The sequence below is a fragment of the Anabrus simplex genome, chromosome 5, assembly GCF_040414725.1.
Source record: "Anabrus simplex isolate iqAnaSimp1 chromosome 5, ASM4041472v1, whole genome shotgun sequence".
In the NCBI taxonomy this organism is placed as follows: Eukaryota; Metazoa; Arthropoda; class Insecta; order Orthoptera; family Tettigoniidae; genus Anabrus; species Anabrus simplex.
The window spans coordinates 240,535,921-240,551,626 of record NC_090269.1 but is presented as its reverse complement, the minus strand read 5'-3'; the positions used below and the strand labels follow the sequence as shown (position 1 = coordinate 240,551,626).

The 15,706-nt window shown below is 39.2% G+C and overlaps 1 protein-coding gene across 9 annotated transcripts in view; it reads left to right on the top strand.

The window, feature by feature from the left end:
* Larp4B (La-related protein 4B) overlaps positions 1-15,706 on the top strand; it is a 965,589-nt gene that overhangs the window by 530,938 nt on the left and 418,945 nt on the right. For all 9 annotated transcript variants that reach the window (XM_067147303.2, XM_067147309.2, XM_067147307.2 and 6 more), the window contains one exon: positions 990-1,095. In XM_067147303.2, the coding sequence (XP_067003404.1) occupies positions 990-1,095 (106 nt within the window). Of the gene's footprint in view, positions 1-989; positions 1,096-15,706 lie in introns of those variants that run through there.

Sequence of the window (15,706 nt, the reverse complement as noted above, 5' to 3'; positions counted from 1 at the left end):
GGAATTTGGATCACATTGCATGCATTCAAAGTGCCATGATCTTATCGTTAAAATGGTTTTGGCACCACATCTCTTATATCTACAGCATCTTGATGAACAATGAGAAAAAGACTGGGGCAATCCATTTGAAGATTGAATGGACTTGTCGTTTCTAAACTTTTGTTTAGAGGAAGAGTCTGTGACATCCGTGTCACAATAAGAGACCGACTAGAGTTCCCTACTTGTAGAAATAATTGTGTTTCCACAAAAATGTCGGTGAGCATTTCGGTTTCAAATGCACTAAAGTTTGGTGCTCTCATTCCCCTTTCCTTTTCTACATCTGTCGATACTGATAACATAAACTGAACGAAACAAAGGGCTGTAATAGGAGGTATGATTAAAATGACTATAATGCTTCTGATAAGGAGAAAAACCACCAATGACAATACCACGGTTAGAATTCTAGAACAGTTTTGTAACGCCTGATATTTATTATGGTGCTCGCGGGTATCAGATTTTTGTGGTTACACGTAAAACCTTAATGTCCTACATGTTGACCCAAATTTGTTTTAATCACAAGCCAGTTTCTGTCCTATTTATAATTAAATATAAATGTTGAGTATTTGTAAAGAGTTTGTAAAGATTTGTAAGTTACAATAAAAGTTCCTAAGTTCAAACTGTGTTATAGCTAATGGACAATAATGGTTGAGCACTTGCTATTTGAAGCAGCTGTGCAAAGTAAGATTTCACTTCAGATTAACTTGCGATTGTTGTGCATGGAGGTGATTGCAGGATGCTCTAATAGCATTAGCTTACATCATTTCCTTTCATACTTAGAATCTGAAACAGAACAAATTTTTGATCCTACTATTTGAAAATGAACTTAACTATGCTTGACTTTTCATCTTTCGTTTTAAAATCTTAGTTTCATGCTGTAACATAATTGAGAGAGAATTGGAAGCTTTGAAATTTTTTGAATAGTTGGCTTAAATGATTATTTTACTTTTCAGGTTACGTGTACATGAATGGGGACATTGGCAAGCTCCCTTCAGGGGCGGTGTACCCAACCACCCCTGACTCTTTGGCCACCGCTGCTTCTACAAGTTCGGATTATAGGTGAGTATTGACTTGTCCTGTTCTTTCCTGATTTTTGTTTTAACACGTTCCCTGCAGCATTGACTGTTGATGACGTCATTTAATGTTGTATTGGCCCACCGGTAACCCGATGCTGCCTTTAGTTATTATCGGTTAGCGTCACCGGTGACCTAACAAATTAGTTTGGTTAGTCCCTATTACGAAATCCAAAACAAAGCTGGTGCACGTGTGTGCGTTATTGTTGGGGAGATATTCCAATGTATTTATCTCGGCAACAGTTTTCCGATTCAACAAGTGTGTGACCTAGAAATGACCCCAGAAGTACATGTTAGTTTCTTGTTCATTGATCTATTTTTATCGGAATATAAAGGCCTATGTTAATTATATTCATATTATACTTTGTAACAAAATAATATCACAAAACACAAGGTTGTACGTAGGGTCATCATCAGATACTGAGAGAAATTACCATCACTGCCATCATCACTTTGTTCCAAATAATGAGCAATTTGTCCGGGATCAATTGCTGTCCTAAACCTCTTCCTTTTCCGTGCCACCGGTGTGTCAGAATGTGAAGGCTCCGTGCCTTTAAAAAAAAAAAAAAACACGTGAACTTGCTTGTAAATAATATGTATGGAAGATAATAAACATATTAACTGCTCCCGTAAATGAAAATCTGAAAACTTGTCTTCGCTTAACTGAGAGCAGTGTAGAAAAGAATAGGTTAGAAGAGATGTCAGAAGGGTGATATTCCTCGTATTAAACAGCAATCTGCCATCTGAAGGCAGCAACACTGTAGACTTCATTCACTGTAACCGTGCAAGCAATTCCCATCTAAAAATATAGGTTGGACAACAATCCGAACACAGGGTGACCCGAACCGATATGAATGGAAGATGCAAAAAGAAAAGTCCTGCAAGGAATGTGTCAAGATTTATGCTTCAGGTCTTTGATTGTGCCTCCCATATCAGAGCAAAGTGGAGAGAGCCTCACCACCCCAATAAGAGACATCCTCCAAGCGTTGTACGTATTTCATACATTTTGGAAGCACAGTGATAAATTTTTTTTTTGCTATTTGCTTTACGTCGCACCGACACGTCTTATGGCGACGATGGGATAGGAAAGGCTTAGGAATGGGAAGGAAGCGGCCGTGGCCTTAATTAAGGTACAGCCCCAGCATTTGCCTGGTATGAAAATGGGAAACCACGGAAAACCATCTTCAGGGCTGCCGACAGTGGGGCTCGAACCCACTATCTCCGGGATACAAGCTCACAGCTGCGCGCCCCTAACCGCACGGCTAACTCGCCCAGTCGTAGCGAGTATAACAGCCTGCCTGAATATTGGCGGGAAGTAGCTGGGAGTTAGATAACCTTCTTTAGCATGCCGTTCTCTGGTTCATAAATTTTCTGTTACTACTGGACGTAACACACTGGTTCATCAAAGCATTCAAGCTATTCAATCCCTACTCTGAGGCACTGATTGGAATGAGCAGTGCATATTTAATGGAATAATGGCAGAGAAGTGTTTACGAATGCTGCAGATACATGGATCCTCTTGTACCATTATTACTTCAGTTTCCTTGTAGAGCTCATCTGGTGTTATCAGCACCATGTCCAGAATATTCTTCCCTCTAGTTGGTTCCTTAATTCACTGATTCAGCTGTCCACAGATTAACTTCTTTGCCATTTGCTGATCATGCTTCCTGTCTTTCTCATTACCTTTCCAGTTGACATTTGGTAAATTAACTCATTGCGGACCGTGGACGGCGTAAGACGTTTAAGCTTGCTCCTATGCTGCGGGCCGTGGACGGCGTAAGACGTTTAATGCTCCGCGCGAAGCAATGCTGTTTATATTCGTCATCTATGCAGTCTTACACCTTAGTCAGCGTTACTGGTTGTAGCAGGGAGTTGGTTGACCTTTTTGAGATAACCGTCGCGTTGAGTGGGCTTATGTTTATCTTAGCTGTTTTAGCGGGAATATCTCAGCACTTCCTCGCGCGTCAAGACAGTACTTGAGATTTCAATGCAGTGCGTGTCGTTCTTACCGAGTGTAGTATAATGGCTTATAAAACAAAGTTTCTTACGGAAGAAAAAATATTAAGTATTGTTCACAATGATTATTCTGGTGATGAACTTACTCCTGAAATAGACTCAGATAGTGAAAGTGAGAGTGACGAGAAAATTCCGATTCCCGAATCCGATAGGCCTATAGAGAAAAGTGAAGTGCCTGATACATATGATCCTAGTTATTGTCCACCCGTTCCACCATTTACAGAGAATTCAGGAATAAACGTTCAAATAAAATATAAGCAGGATATTTTGAGTTACGTGAGTATTTTCATGACGAATTTTATAGGTATGTGTGTGAGCAGACCAATCTATACGCGAGTCAAGTGATAAGTGCGGCGCCGCGGCCTTTCACAAAGAATTCGATCATGCAATCGTGGGAACCGATTAGTCCAAAATCCTGATATAAAAATATACTGGACCGAAGACCCTGTTTTTCATACTCCAATATTTTCTAATACATGTTCCGAATACGCTTCCTTCATATTCTTTCATTTCTTCACTTGGGTGGCAGTAATCATTATGCCGAAAATACAGATAGGCTGTATAAAATTAGACGTATTTTGAAACCTGTGACACCAGATATCACATCCTAAATATTTACTAGTGGTAAGCACAAAGTATCATTTTTCTAATATTTATAGTTTAGGAGTAATTGTAAATTGTATTAAGTGATGCAAGTCGAGAGGGCCGGGCATGAAAATGGCCGGTCCAGGCATTCAAGTGTCCCGCTCAGAAGCAGGTACTGAACGTGTTAAGATCATTCCTGGAGAAACAAACGCTATGTGTATGACTATTAACATGGAAAACCACTTCTAGGGAAATATCGTATAATCCCGAATACCGCCCGCACTTTTTCCCCCAAAGTATTGGTTCTTAATCTTGGGTGCAAGTCGTATTCAAGCCCTTCATTCTCGTAAATATTTACTACGTTTACATGAAGTATTGAAATAGATTTGAATACGGTTACCGTACTCAATACACCACATTACATGTGTTTTAGTTGGGTTCCAGAAAACATTGATTTTTTCTCAATACAGTTACAGTGGCATGTAAACGCAAAATGTAAGATAATGAAATACGGTAAATCAAAGAATGTGGGTAAATATGATAGCCGCTGCTGCGGATGCTCGATAGTCATTTGTTTCTCAAGTTTTGCTGACATGCTGGGTGTGTGAATGGCTGATCTTGCGGGATATCGTACTTTGCTAGAGTCAAGGCTGTTGCTCACATTAGAGTTCCGTATCTGTCCCGTGAAAGTGGTGTCTTGGTAGTAAGGGATGGATTCGAAATTGCGTCTGCAGTCATTTACTGTGCGTAAGAAACTTATAGTTGTGAGCAAAGCTGAAATATACAAATCGTGCCTTTGGCAGAAAGTTATTGATGAATCGCATATTCGTGATTGGCGGAAGAAGGAAAAACTTCCAACAAGTAACGGGGATCGCAGAGCGTTCCGCGAGCTGAGTTTAGTGTTTCTGGAAATTGAAGAACGACTCCACAAATTTGCGATAGGACAACGTGAGTTAGGATAGGGTGTTTCTAGTCAAGTGTGTCGATTGAAAGCACTATAGATATCAAAAGAACTCGAAACACAGGGTTTTACTGCAAGCCGCGGATGGATCTGAAACTTTTATCGGAGAAAGGGATCGTGCATTCGGAGATGTACGGTTTGCACATCGTTTCCCTAGGGTGTATGAAGAAAACTTAATGGCCTTTCAGAGTCACATGATTCATTTGAGGAAGCAAAATTCTTATTTGCTGTCACAAATTGGGTATGCTGACCAGACACCTGTGTATTTTGAAATGCCGTTGGAAAATACAGTGGATACGAAGGTTTCTAAAAGTATAACCATCATAACAGGTGGTAACGAAAAACAATACGCGGTAATGTGCGTATTAGCGGATGGAACCAAACTCCCTTGATATGTGGTTCTGAAAAGGAAAACGCTTCTAAAAGGAAACTTGCCATCCAGTGTTATTGTTAGAACACGAGTCCGGCTGGATGGACAGTGCGTTAGTTGAGGATAGGGTCAAGTGCATTTGGCAACGTCGCCCAGGAGCTTTGTTATAGAAACGAAACATGCTTGTGTTCGACAGTTACCGAGGACATACAACTGATGCCGTAAACGATATGATGAGGAAAGGATAAACCGATCTTGCGATAATTTCCGAAGGACTCGCTTCTATTCTACAGCCGTTGGATGTGTGCATGAACTGGCCTTCAATGAAACAGTTGTACACCAAATGGATGTCTCATGGTGATCACACGTTAACACCAGGCGGACGAGTGAAGAGGGCTGAAGTGGGACTAATATGCAGCTGGATCAAGACTGAATGGGTGCGCATTCCCAGCGATCTAGTGTGCAAAAGCTTTAAGAATGTGGAATTTAAAATTCAGTGTACAGTAGTGAGGACGACTATTTGTGGAAAGATGCCAGCGACGAAAGTTCCTATGGTGAATTGTGAATGATATGAGTATTGTACCGATTTTATTTACGATTGTTGTGATGATTTTATTAATTGTAAGCTGTTTGAATTTATATTTGTGGTATATTCGAAGAAAATTAAATAGGTATGCAAGTTTTACATTTTTTTCCATTGCCGTCTCAAATTTAGGGTGCGGGTCTTAATTCGGTGGTGGATGGTATTCAAGATAATACGGAATATTTTTTAAAATGTTATTTTCCTAGAAGGCAGAACAGGAAATCAAAAAAGGAATTTGGAAAGGGAATCACAATCCAAGGGGAGAAAATCGGAACCCTGAGAGTTGCCGATGATATTATTTTATCAGCGTCTCTAAAAAAAGATCAGGAGAAATTGCTTAATGATATGGACACAGTCTTGAGGAAGGAGTAAAAGAAAAGGACAAAACAAACTTAATGGAGTGCTGTTAACAAAACAGGAGTCTGCCAATTTACTTCCGCCAAGTGCTCGCATGGGGCAATATGTTACCCCCAGTCAACTTTGTGTCACTGCTGGAAATGTACTGACGCACGAAGATTTATGATGGACAGCTCAGGAGGTGCCACACAGTGTCCATGAAAGGTACACAACAGCCCAGTGTATAGTAGATGACAGAATAAAGTCGGCGGTCGTTTTCCAAAGGTTGGGGTAATTTATTACTGGAGGGTTAACCACCTAACCACTGTTCAATTGGTTAATCTATATATTTGATTCTTTCAATTTATGTAGTCAATACGGATTGAAATGAGCATGATTACTTGTAATTAAGAGTTGTATTCGAATTTGCAGAAATAGTCCTCATGTCTGTAGATTTACTGGCATGTAGAAAAAGTGCAGTTGTACGAGGGCTATGCTGAACGTTTTTAGCAGAGTGTGAGAGAAAAATTTACAAAACAACAATTACAACTTTTCAAAATACTCTCCATTAGCACGTATACATTTTTCCATTCTCTGAAACTACTTAGAAAAAGTCTCGGTCCAAAAGTCGTTCAGGATGTCGCTTATTTCACCCTCGTACGCTGCAATGGCCTCTTAATCTGACGAAAAACGCTGCCCCCAAATTTATTCCTTGGTCTTCCAACTTCGAACATTTGTGGGAGGGGACTAAGTTCCGGCACCTCGGCGGCTTTGAAAACCATAAAAGTAGTTAGTGGGATGTACAGCCAATAACATTATTATTAATTGTTGGTTTAAGAGGTTTCAAGGCGTTGAAAGAATTACAGGAATTCTCACCACTGAGCGAGTTCGCCGTGTGGTTATGGGTGCGCAACAGTGAGCCTGCATTTGGGAGATTTTGGGTTGACCAGTCCTGAAGATGGTATTCCATGGTTTCCCATTTTCACATCAGGCATATGCTGGGGCTGTACCTTAAGGCCACAGCTGCTTCCTTACCACTCCAAAGTCTTTCCTATCTCATGGTCACCATACGACGTATCTGTGTCGGTGCAGTGTTAGCAACTTGTGTGTTGGGGGGGGAGGAAAATTCTCACCAGATAATGTCAACATTCATATTGGTGAAGAGATGGCGATTCATACTATCCATCTACATTAAGAAACCACCTGTAATGTAACATATGAAGGCTGTGCAAAACGTTTTTAGCAGCCCATGAACCGTAATTCTAAGTACAATGGGATTCTTTTCATTTGAAAGAGCAATGTTTTTCGACATTGTAATGTGCACACAACCCCTCGAATGAGAGATGATCAAAACGGATCCATATTTTACATTTTGTGGCATTGAAGGGGCTCTAAATATTGGGTCAGCTGCAGCACAGACCATCGTTCACAATTATTTAGGCCATACCAAGAGATGTGTCTGTTGGCTGCCACATTTCCTGACAGAAAGCCAAAAGGAGGTGAGAGCGGACCAGTGTCGTTTCATGCTTCAAAAATTCAATGGAGGGCAGTCCCAAGACACCTACAATATTGTTCCAGGTGATTATAAACATGGGTCTACCATTATGACCCTGAAACAAAGAGACAGTCTTCTTTTGTGTGCCTTCCCTTGAAGAATCGATGTGTTATAGAGTGCTAAGGAAGACGCAGAAGAACCGGAGAAAGAGGTGAAAAGACTGAAAATAATGCTGTCATAAGTGTGTGTCTCTCTCTCTCTCTCTCTCTCTCTCTCTCTCTCTCGTAAGCTGTAGTCATTGTGAATTGCTAATTAAATACATATGATGTTAATTCCCAAATTTGTTACAAAATGTAGAAATTATAAAGCATTAAAACTACTGTATGTAGAGTAACATATTTTGTTTTTTTCTGTGATGCATATAAAAGTGATTGTCTTTTTTCTGACTTGTCATCTAGAACATATTTTTACTTGGAATAAGCCTGGTACAGAATCTATTCAAGAACGGTTTACTTCCACAGTGTGTGTTATATGATACTCTTTTGGCTGTGTGTATTGGATGTTAGTGTTAGCAAAGTGATCCAAATAGCCAAAAGTGCATTCGTCACCTTGAAGCAGTGATGTTAGATAAGACTTTTAAAGTATACAGTAAAACCTCGTTAATTCGAAGTCGTTGGGACTCAAAAATCGGACTTCGAATTACGTGATTTCGAATTAACCGCCAATTCGCAATTCAGAAGTACCAACCCTTGCCGCGTTACAAAAGGCCCGTTACTGCGTGCAGTTAACCTTGATTCACAGTTTATACCTTTCAAATGCCATGAAAAAAGAACTATTTCAAAAATGTATCCAAGAAGGTGCATTTACAGTATTCAAATAATGCATTCTGATATCTCACTGGTAAACATAACCTCACGCAACGAACGAAAGAAAGAAGAAAAAGCACGATTCAAAGACGAGGAGAAATCTATGCTCGCTCCCATGTGAGAGTGCTTTATTAATTGGATTACTATACTGTATGCATTTTAGATGCCTTGTATTTACACAGAAAGTACCTGATGCCCTTAAAATCGAACTTTCCTATGACTCTATCCTTGTACGATTTCCAGCCATGGCACTTCTGTTCTCTCGTACTTCAGAAATGTAAACACTTGCCGCGTCACGAAGTATTGTAAGACCCATTAATACATGCAATCACCTCGAATCACAGTTTAAACCTTTCCAATGCCATGGAAAAACTATTTGCGAAATGTATCCAACAAGGTGCATTTACAATGTTCAAATAATGCATTTGGATAAATCACTGACAAACATAACCTCACGCAACGAAAGAAAAGAAACCGCACAATTCAAAGACGAGGATAAATTATGCCGGTTCCCCTGTGCAAATGCATTATTTCTTGGATTTCTTTACTGTTTGCATTTTTATTATAGATGCTCTGTACTGGCATGGAAAGTGCCCGACGTTAAAACATCGTGGCTTATCGAAGTTTCCTAAGATGAGGGGATAAAGTATGTCGCTTCCACGGGCCCCATCCCTCACACTGTACAATTTCCCGGCTGGCAATTCTCCTTTAAAACCATTAGACCGTTTGGGCTCGCATTAAAATAAAGCAATGCAGTTTCACCGACAATGACAATATTGTTCAGTGCCTACGAATTTATTATATTTGCCACGTTTTTTCGTCAACTGTCGGCATCGCCAGTGTTCGCGGATTCTGTTTTCCCGCACACAGTCTGTTGTGTGATATTACGGCGTTCCTTAAAAGGTTGAACACAAAAGAATTCCGATTTCATTCAACTTAGCAATCATGAAGCGCACTGTAGATCCACCGAAGTGAGTGTAAGTGCGGAAAGCTACCCCTCCACGTTCCGGAATGTGCGTTCTATTATGACGCGGAGCTGATAAATTTCGAGTTGAAATTACTCTGTAAAATGTAAAGGCAGTTTCGAATTAAATGTCTGAATTTCGGTAATGGGGCCGACATTGTACTTCGAATTACGAATTATCCGTATTTCGAATTAAACAATTGAAATAACATGCAAAACTGTATCTCATGTTTCCGGGAACGAGAGCTTCTTCGAATTAGGCGGGATTTTTGAATTAACCGATTTCGAATTATCGAGGTTCTACTGTATTATGTGTGTGTGTAATATACCATTGTAAATTGAAAATGATTACGAAGCTATAAATGCAATGATTTTTTCAATTATATTAAACTGGCAATTTGTCAACTTTTTTTGTTGTAATTGTTTTAATAGTCTTATAAACAATTTTGTTTTCATTGGGATTTTCATTTTTTTCCAAAGCAAGTGTTACATAAAAGGTCTAAAGTAAAGATACTTAAAAGCAATGAGTCGAGTGGGGGGCTGTGAGGGGAGTTCGGAGGCCCTGTAAAAAATGTAAAAAAAAAAAATGTGTAAAAAAATCAAGGTGAGCCTGCAACGCTCGGGCGGCAGCGCACTGGCCTCTCACCTCTGGGTTGCGTGGTTCGAATCCTGGTCATTCCATGTGAGATTTGTGCTGGACAAAGTGGAGGCGGGACAGGTTTTTCTCAGAGTACTCTGGTTTTCCCCATCATCTTTCATTCCAGCGACACTTTCGAATATTATTTCATTTCTGTTACGGAGTTATCCGTGGAAGGCAGAGGTGAACGAAGGTGTGGGCTGGAATGGGTCTAACTACAAGTCTTAAAGATGAAATTAAAATTTAAATAAAGGTTATATTTTCAACAGATAACAACATTTAACAATTTTTACTAAGTGAAATAACAAAGAAAATCTGGTACAATGCAACTTTACAAAAGAAAGCACAAGTTACGGGGTCTTTACAATTTCTGGGCTATGAGCCCAAATTCGTCAATCCTTGAGCTCTCAGCTCACAACCACAAAATACCAAAGGGCAGAACGCCCCTCATTACATGGAGCACTTGCTCCCAACTTCACATCTTAAGCCTCTCTAAGGCACTTTTACCACAACACCATAAAGAGCTAACCCGCTCTCGATCTTTTGAGCCTATAAAGGCAATAACAGACTATTACACTAAATTGCCATCAAGGCATAACTTATAAAGAAACAGGGGTATCTCGTACCCAATCTGCTGGGCCTTAGTGGGCGAATACTTGGTTAATTTAAATGGCCCAAAACGCAAAAGGGATGGAGGCGTGAATTAGCACTCCTAAATACACATTTTAAAATCTAAGTGGCGCTAGGCCGATTACACAGGGGCTAATCCCAAGCTAGGGAGGTGACTCGTATGAGAAATCTTTAACACATTAAGGAAGACCATTACCTTGTTGAAGAGCTGCTGCCCGAAGAAAGAGGCGCTGCCCGCCCCCTGCTATGCTTCTATACACTAAGCAAGATGTTGTTGAAGTGGCCCGGAGACAAGATAATCAGCAGTTTTTATACCCTTGCGGAAAATTTGAGACTTTCATGAATGATTAAGACGCGCCCACAAAAGTTTATTGGCTAACAGCGAAAAAACACCTTATTGGTAGGAAATTAATTACAGAAATTTAGGATTGGTTAAATTCAAAACAGGCAGAAAGGAAGCTTAATATTGCCAACCCTCAAATGAAAGAACAAAATTTAGTGAAGACAAAACTTATGAATACAAAATTTCTCCAAGAAAGTTCATTCCTTCGCACCAGAGTGCGTAATCATAGTTTTTAGTAGACACACCTGTTAGAGAATGTCCACACTTCTTGATAAACAAAAGCAAATCAAAAACACCTAGAGACATCTTCTGAAAAACAGGAGAGTTGATTCAGTTGTTGCAGTTCAGGGTTTCTCCTGTGGAGGAGTTTCAATTGGCGCAAGATTTGAACTTGCGTCGTAGAGGTGTACCGCCCGGTACAATTTCATTTGTCAGACATTAATCATTGCCCCAGAGGAGTGTGACAGGCTTCGGCAGCCAGCACAATTCCTATCCTCGTTGCTAGATTGGGGCTTCATTTATTTCATTCCTGACTCAGTCAAACAACTGGAAACAGGCTGTGGATTTTCATTTTAAAAATCGAGGCTAACTGACTATTAAAAACAAAATATGCATTTGTTATCAAAAAATTACAAACCTGCTATTATCAAGGGTGTAATTGAGGAGTTGGATGCAATAACAGCGTAAGTAGACTTCAGTTATTTTGAGAAACAGGAGCTTGAAGTTTATAAATGTTCTGAGTTAAAAGTAATATTAAGAATCAACCTGAATATCATTTAAGGACATTTAAAAGAGCCAGGAAATGTATTTCCCAAAGAATTTCATTGATCTGTTCGCTAATAAGAAAGACAGGGTTACTTAAAATTTCATTCTATACGCTGTTATTGCATGAAGTGCAGGAATATTATATTTTGCCATACACCAGTATTGATCAGGGAGTTAGGAAAGCATGATCGCCCACTATAGAGGAAAAAAGTGGCAGTTTATCCCACATCAGTTCTCCAAAATGTCTAAACTTACTAAAATTAAGAACAAATTCCTTTAAAAAAAAAAATTGTCAACTAAGAAAGATAAAACCATTATTCAACTTTTTCGTTCTTTTTGAGTTTGCCGGGCTGAGTGGCTCAGGCGGTTGAGGCGCTGGCCTTCTAGCCCCAACTTGGCATGTTCAATCCTGGCTCAGTCCGGTGGTATTTGAAGGTGCTCAAATAAGACAGCCTCGTGTCTGTAGATTTACTGGCACGTAAGAAAACCTCCTGCGGGACTAAATTCCGGCACCTCGGCGTCTCCAAAGACCGTAAAAAAGTAGTTACTGGGACGTAAAGCAAATAACATTATTTATTACTTTTTGCGTTTTGTTACAGTGCTCTCTCCTACTATGGTATTAGGCTACGGTAATCCCTCCGCCTTCCCCAACAAATAGTTGAAATGTTATAAAATTAGTATCATTCTTTTCTGAACAACATTTATTCCTTCATTTACAAAATTACTTTCTAAACCTAAAAGAAAAGAAAAGGAACAAAAAGCAGATAACAAAGTATATAATTGGAATTTAGACATTGTGTGTCTTACTTGTTTGAAATACTCAAATGCATCATTGATCAAAATCAGGTTGATTCATCTTCACATGCTGCATTAGCAGACTCTAGGGAATCATTACACACAGACATGACTTTCACATACCACTCAACATTTTCAGTTTTTAAGTATTTCATTGGTGAAATAACATCAACCCTTTTGTCTGCTTTTACACCACACTTACATCATATAGCCTCTAATCATTAAAACTGAGAAAGCTATCATTCCTCTTTAAGAAGGTAAATGGTACATAGTTAGGAGTGTAGGACTGTGACTCTGGTAAAACTCCATTATGGTAATAAAGTCGCACAAACTTCTGTATCATGAATATGTTGCTTTCAGCAGAGGGCATTCTCAGAAATATAGGTCAAAGTGCTGATACTCAGTCTTTTATTAAATGTGACGCCACAAAACCTTCTCTTCCACTCGCTGACATCTTCTCCAGCCAGAGAACTGGCGGCAGCTGAACGTGCCACTTGTGAAGCATGCCTCATGCAATAACAGCGTAGCGCATGGTACCAGGTTTAGTGAGCGCCTGACTTTTAGCGGCATCCTAGTGAACTAAGACCTACACTGAGTTGTAGTGAAGGGACCAGGAAATCTGTAAACAGTAAGCGTGCAATAATAGCGGAAGTAGACACGCTGTTATTGCATCTAGCTCCTCAATTGTTCCTAAGGAACTTTAAAAAAATTCATAGCATTAGTACTGGATTGTTGCTGATAGTTATACTGAATATACTGGATATTTACAGGAATTTTGAAGATGGAACTCAGTAGACACCCTGTTCTAAGATGTATTAACCTTACTTTCAGTAAAAGCACAAATAATAGTTTAAAACGTACCAATTTTCAACACACACATTCCTCCCCCATCCCCCCCTCTCTGTTTCCTTTATAATGCTTGTCTAAATTGCATTAATAGCTATTATATTGATCCTTATTATTGAAGAAGCACTTTAGAATTCATCATAGAAACTGTTGATCTCTTAAACAAAGTCAAAAATTAGAAATAATTTAACACCTATGGTCTTCCTTGCTGTTAAAAAAACCTGCTAAGATGATTCAAACCTCCAAAGTTTATTGGCCCATTTAATTGCATTAAAGATACAAAAAGTATTACATATTTTACTTATGAAGAGGTGTCCATCAATCTGTCATCAGTGATCTGCATTTAGGGCAGTTGCCCAGGTGGCAAATTACCTATCAATTGTTGATGAGATAGAACTATTGTATGAGCAAATCAACGATCTACTCAAGCTGACAAATGACAAAGACATCGTGTTATTACTGGGTGACTTCAATGCAGTTGTTGGCTCACTCAATGGGAAGAAAACCACAGTAAAGTTTGGTTTAGGTGAAACGAACCAAATGGGTGAGAGAGGATGAACAATATGAAATGGTAATTACAGATACTCTTTGAAGTGCATAATAGAAGTAGATATACTTGGAAAACACTAGATAACATCAAAAGATTCCAGATAGATTAAATTTTAGTTAAACGTCATTACCGAAATAAAGTTTAGCCCGACAGTGAACATAATCTTCTGTAGCTAAAGACAATATCCAGCTAAGAAGAGTATAGAAAACCAAAAAGGAAAAAATGGGCATTTGGATGGTCTGAAGAACGAGGAAACTAAGCGATTCTTCAAAGAGAAGACCAATGAAGTGATAGCAAGACATTCAGAAGAATTAAGAGGGTGGATCAAAATAATGGATGTGATAGTGGAGGCTGCAAATGAGGTTTTAGGTACAGGAAACTGGAGGCAAGAAAACACTGGATGACAGATGAGATATTAAATATTATAGGAGAGAGGAATAAATTGAGGAAATAAAATGAATTGGAAGACTAAAGGAATAAAAAATCTGATCAATTAAGTGCAGAGAGGAGAAAGAAAAGTGGACAATAGAAGTAGCTGAAGAAATTGAAAATGATACCAGATATGGAAGGCAGGGTCAGGCATATTATAAAATTTAATCCCTGCAGTACAAGCCTAAAACAAAATCCACCCTGCTGAAGGACAAGGATAGAAACACTGGTAGATAATGAAGGATGTGTACTTTGGCGAGAATATATGCAGAAGAATTGTACAGTGATAAAGAAATCAGACATCAGTGAAGTACTGGGGCAAATAATGGGTCCTTCAATAACCAATCAGGAATTTGGGAAAGGTCTGTCAGGCTTAAGAGAGGGGCTCATTGACTTCCTGTAGAACATCTGGATTAGTTTTTTTCTTGAGTCCAGCATGTCCTCGTCATTTCACTCCAAATCTACATTTCATTTGCTTTCAATGAATCCTTCCTTTTCTTCCAATTGTCTAGCTCCCACAACCATATAGTAGTACACTCCAGGATTTTCAGACCCCCTTAATACGAATAGCATATCTTCACCTGAAAAATACCAGTTTTCCTGAGTAACTTTTATCTTGGTTGCTTTGAAAATATATATATATTTTTTTCCACCAAAAAGTTTGAGACTTCCATCCATTCAATGAACTCAGTGTTGTTAACTACTTAAAAAAAACTTCTTTGTTTGCACAAGTCATTTTTTCAGGAAAGTCTCGGAGAACCTAGGGTTCTCGTGTCTTTTTTGCATTTTTCAGTTAATGCAAAGTCCGGATTACAAGACAGGAATGTTTGTCCACATACTGGGAACTTGTGGGTAATTTCCGTGAAGTACCCCTTTGCCAAAAGTGTCAGCATCTTAGCCATCTTTACCGTTATTGTTGTGCCTGCAGCAGTTATTGGACCACAAAACTATCCTTTGTTTTAGAATGAGCTGCCAAACCTTTTTTACAGAAATGTATGCAAGCCAGATGAGATTTCAGCTGATGCTTGTTAGCCTGCAGTTTCGTTCCAGAACAACGATTCTTCTCTCTGTCTTCAGAAATGGATTCCGAAGTTGATAAACACTAACTGGCGACTGTAGTACATGTCCTTACCTAAGTTGATTGTTTTGGAGATAAGTTTGGTGGGTTTTTTTTTTTTTCCAATGTGTATGGCATACCACTATTTCTTTGCAATTTAAGCATGATCTTCCTAGTCAGCCATAGCTGCAGACTGAACGCAACATGGGAGCTACTTGAAACGATCTATCTAGCACATTATGTATTCCTCTTGAAGAATTGCTCCAGTTGCATCTACTTTGCTAGTGCAAGTGGAGGATGGCACTTAAAATGTCAAAAATTCCTTTTGGGAAGTTTGGCACTTTACATTTTGGTTTAGCGCCCTGCACT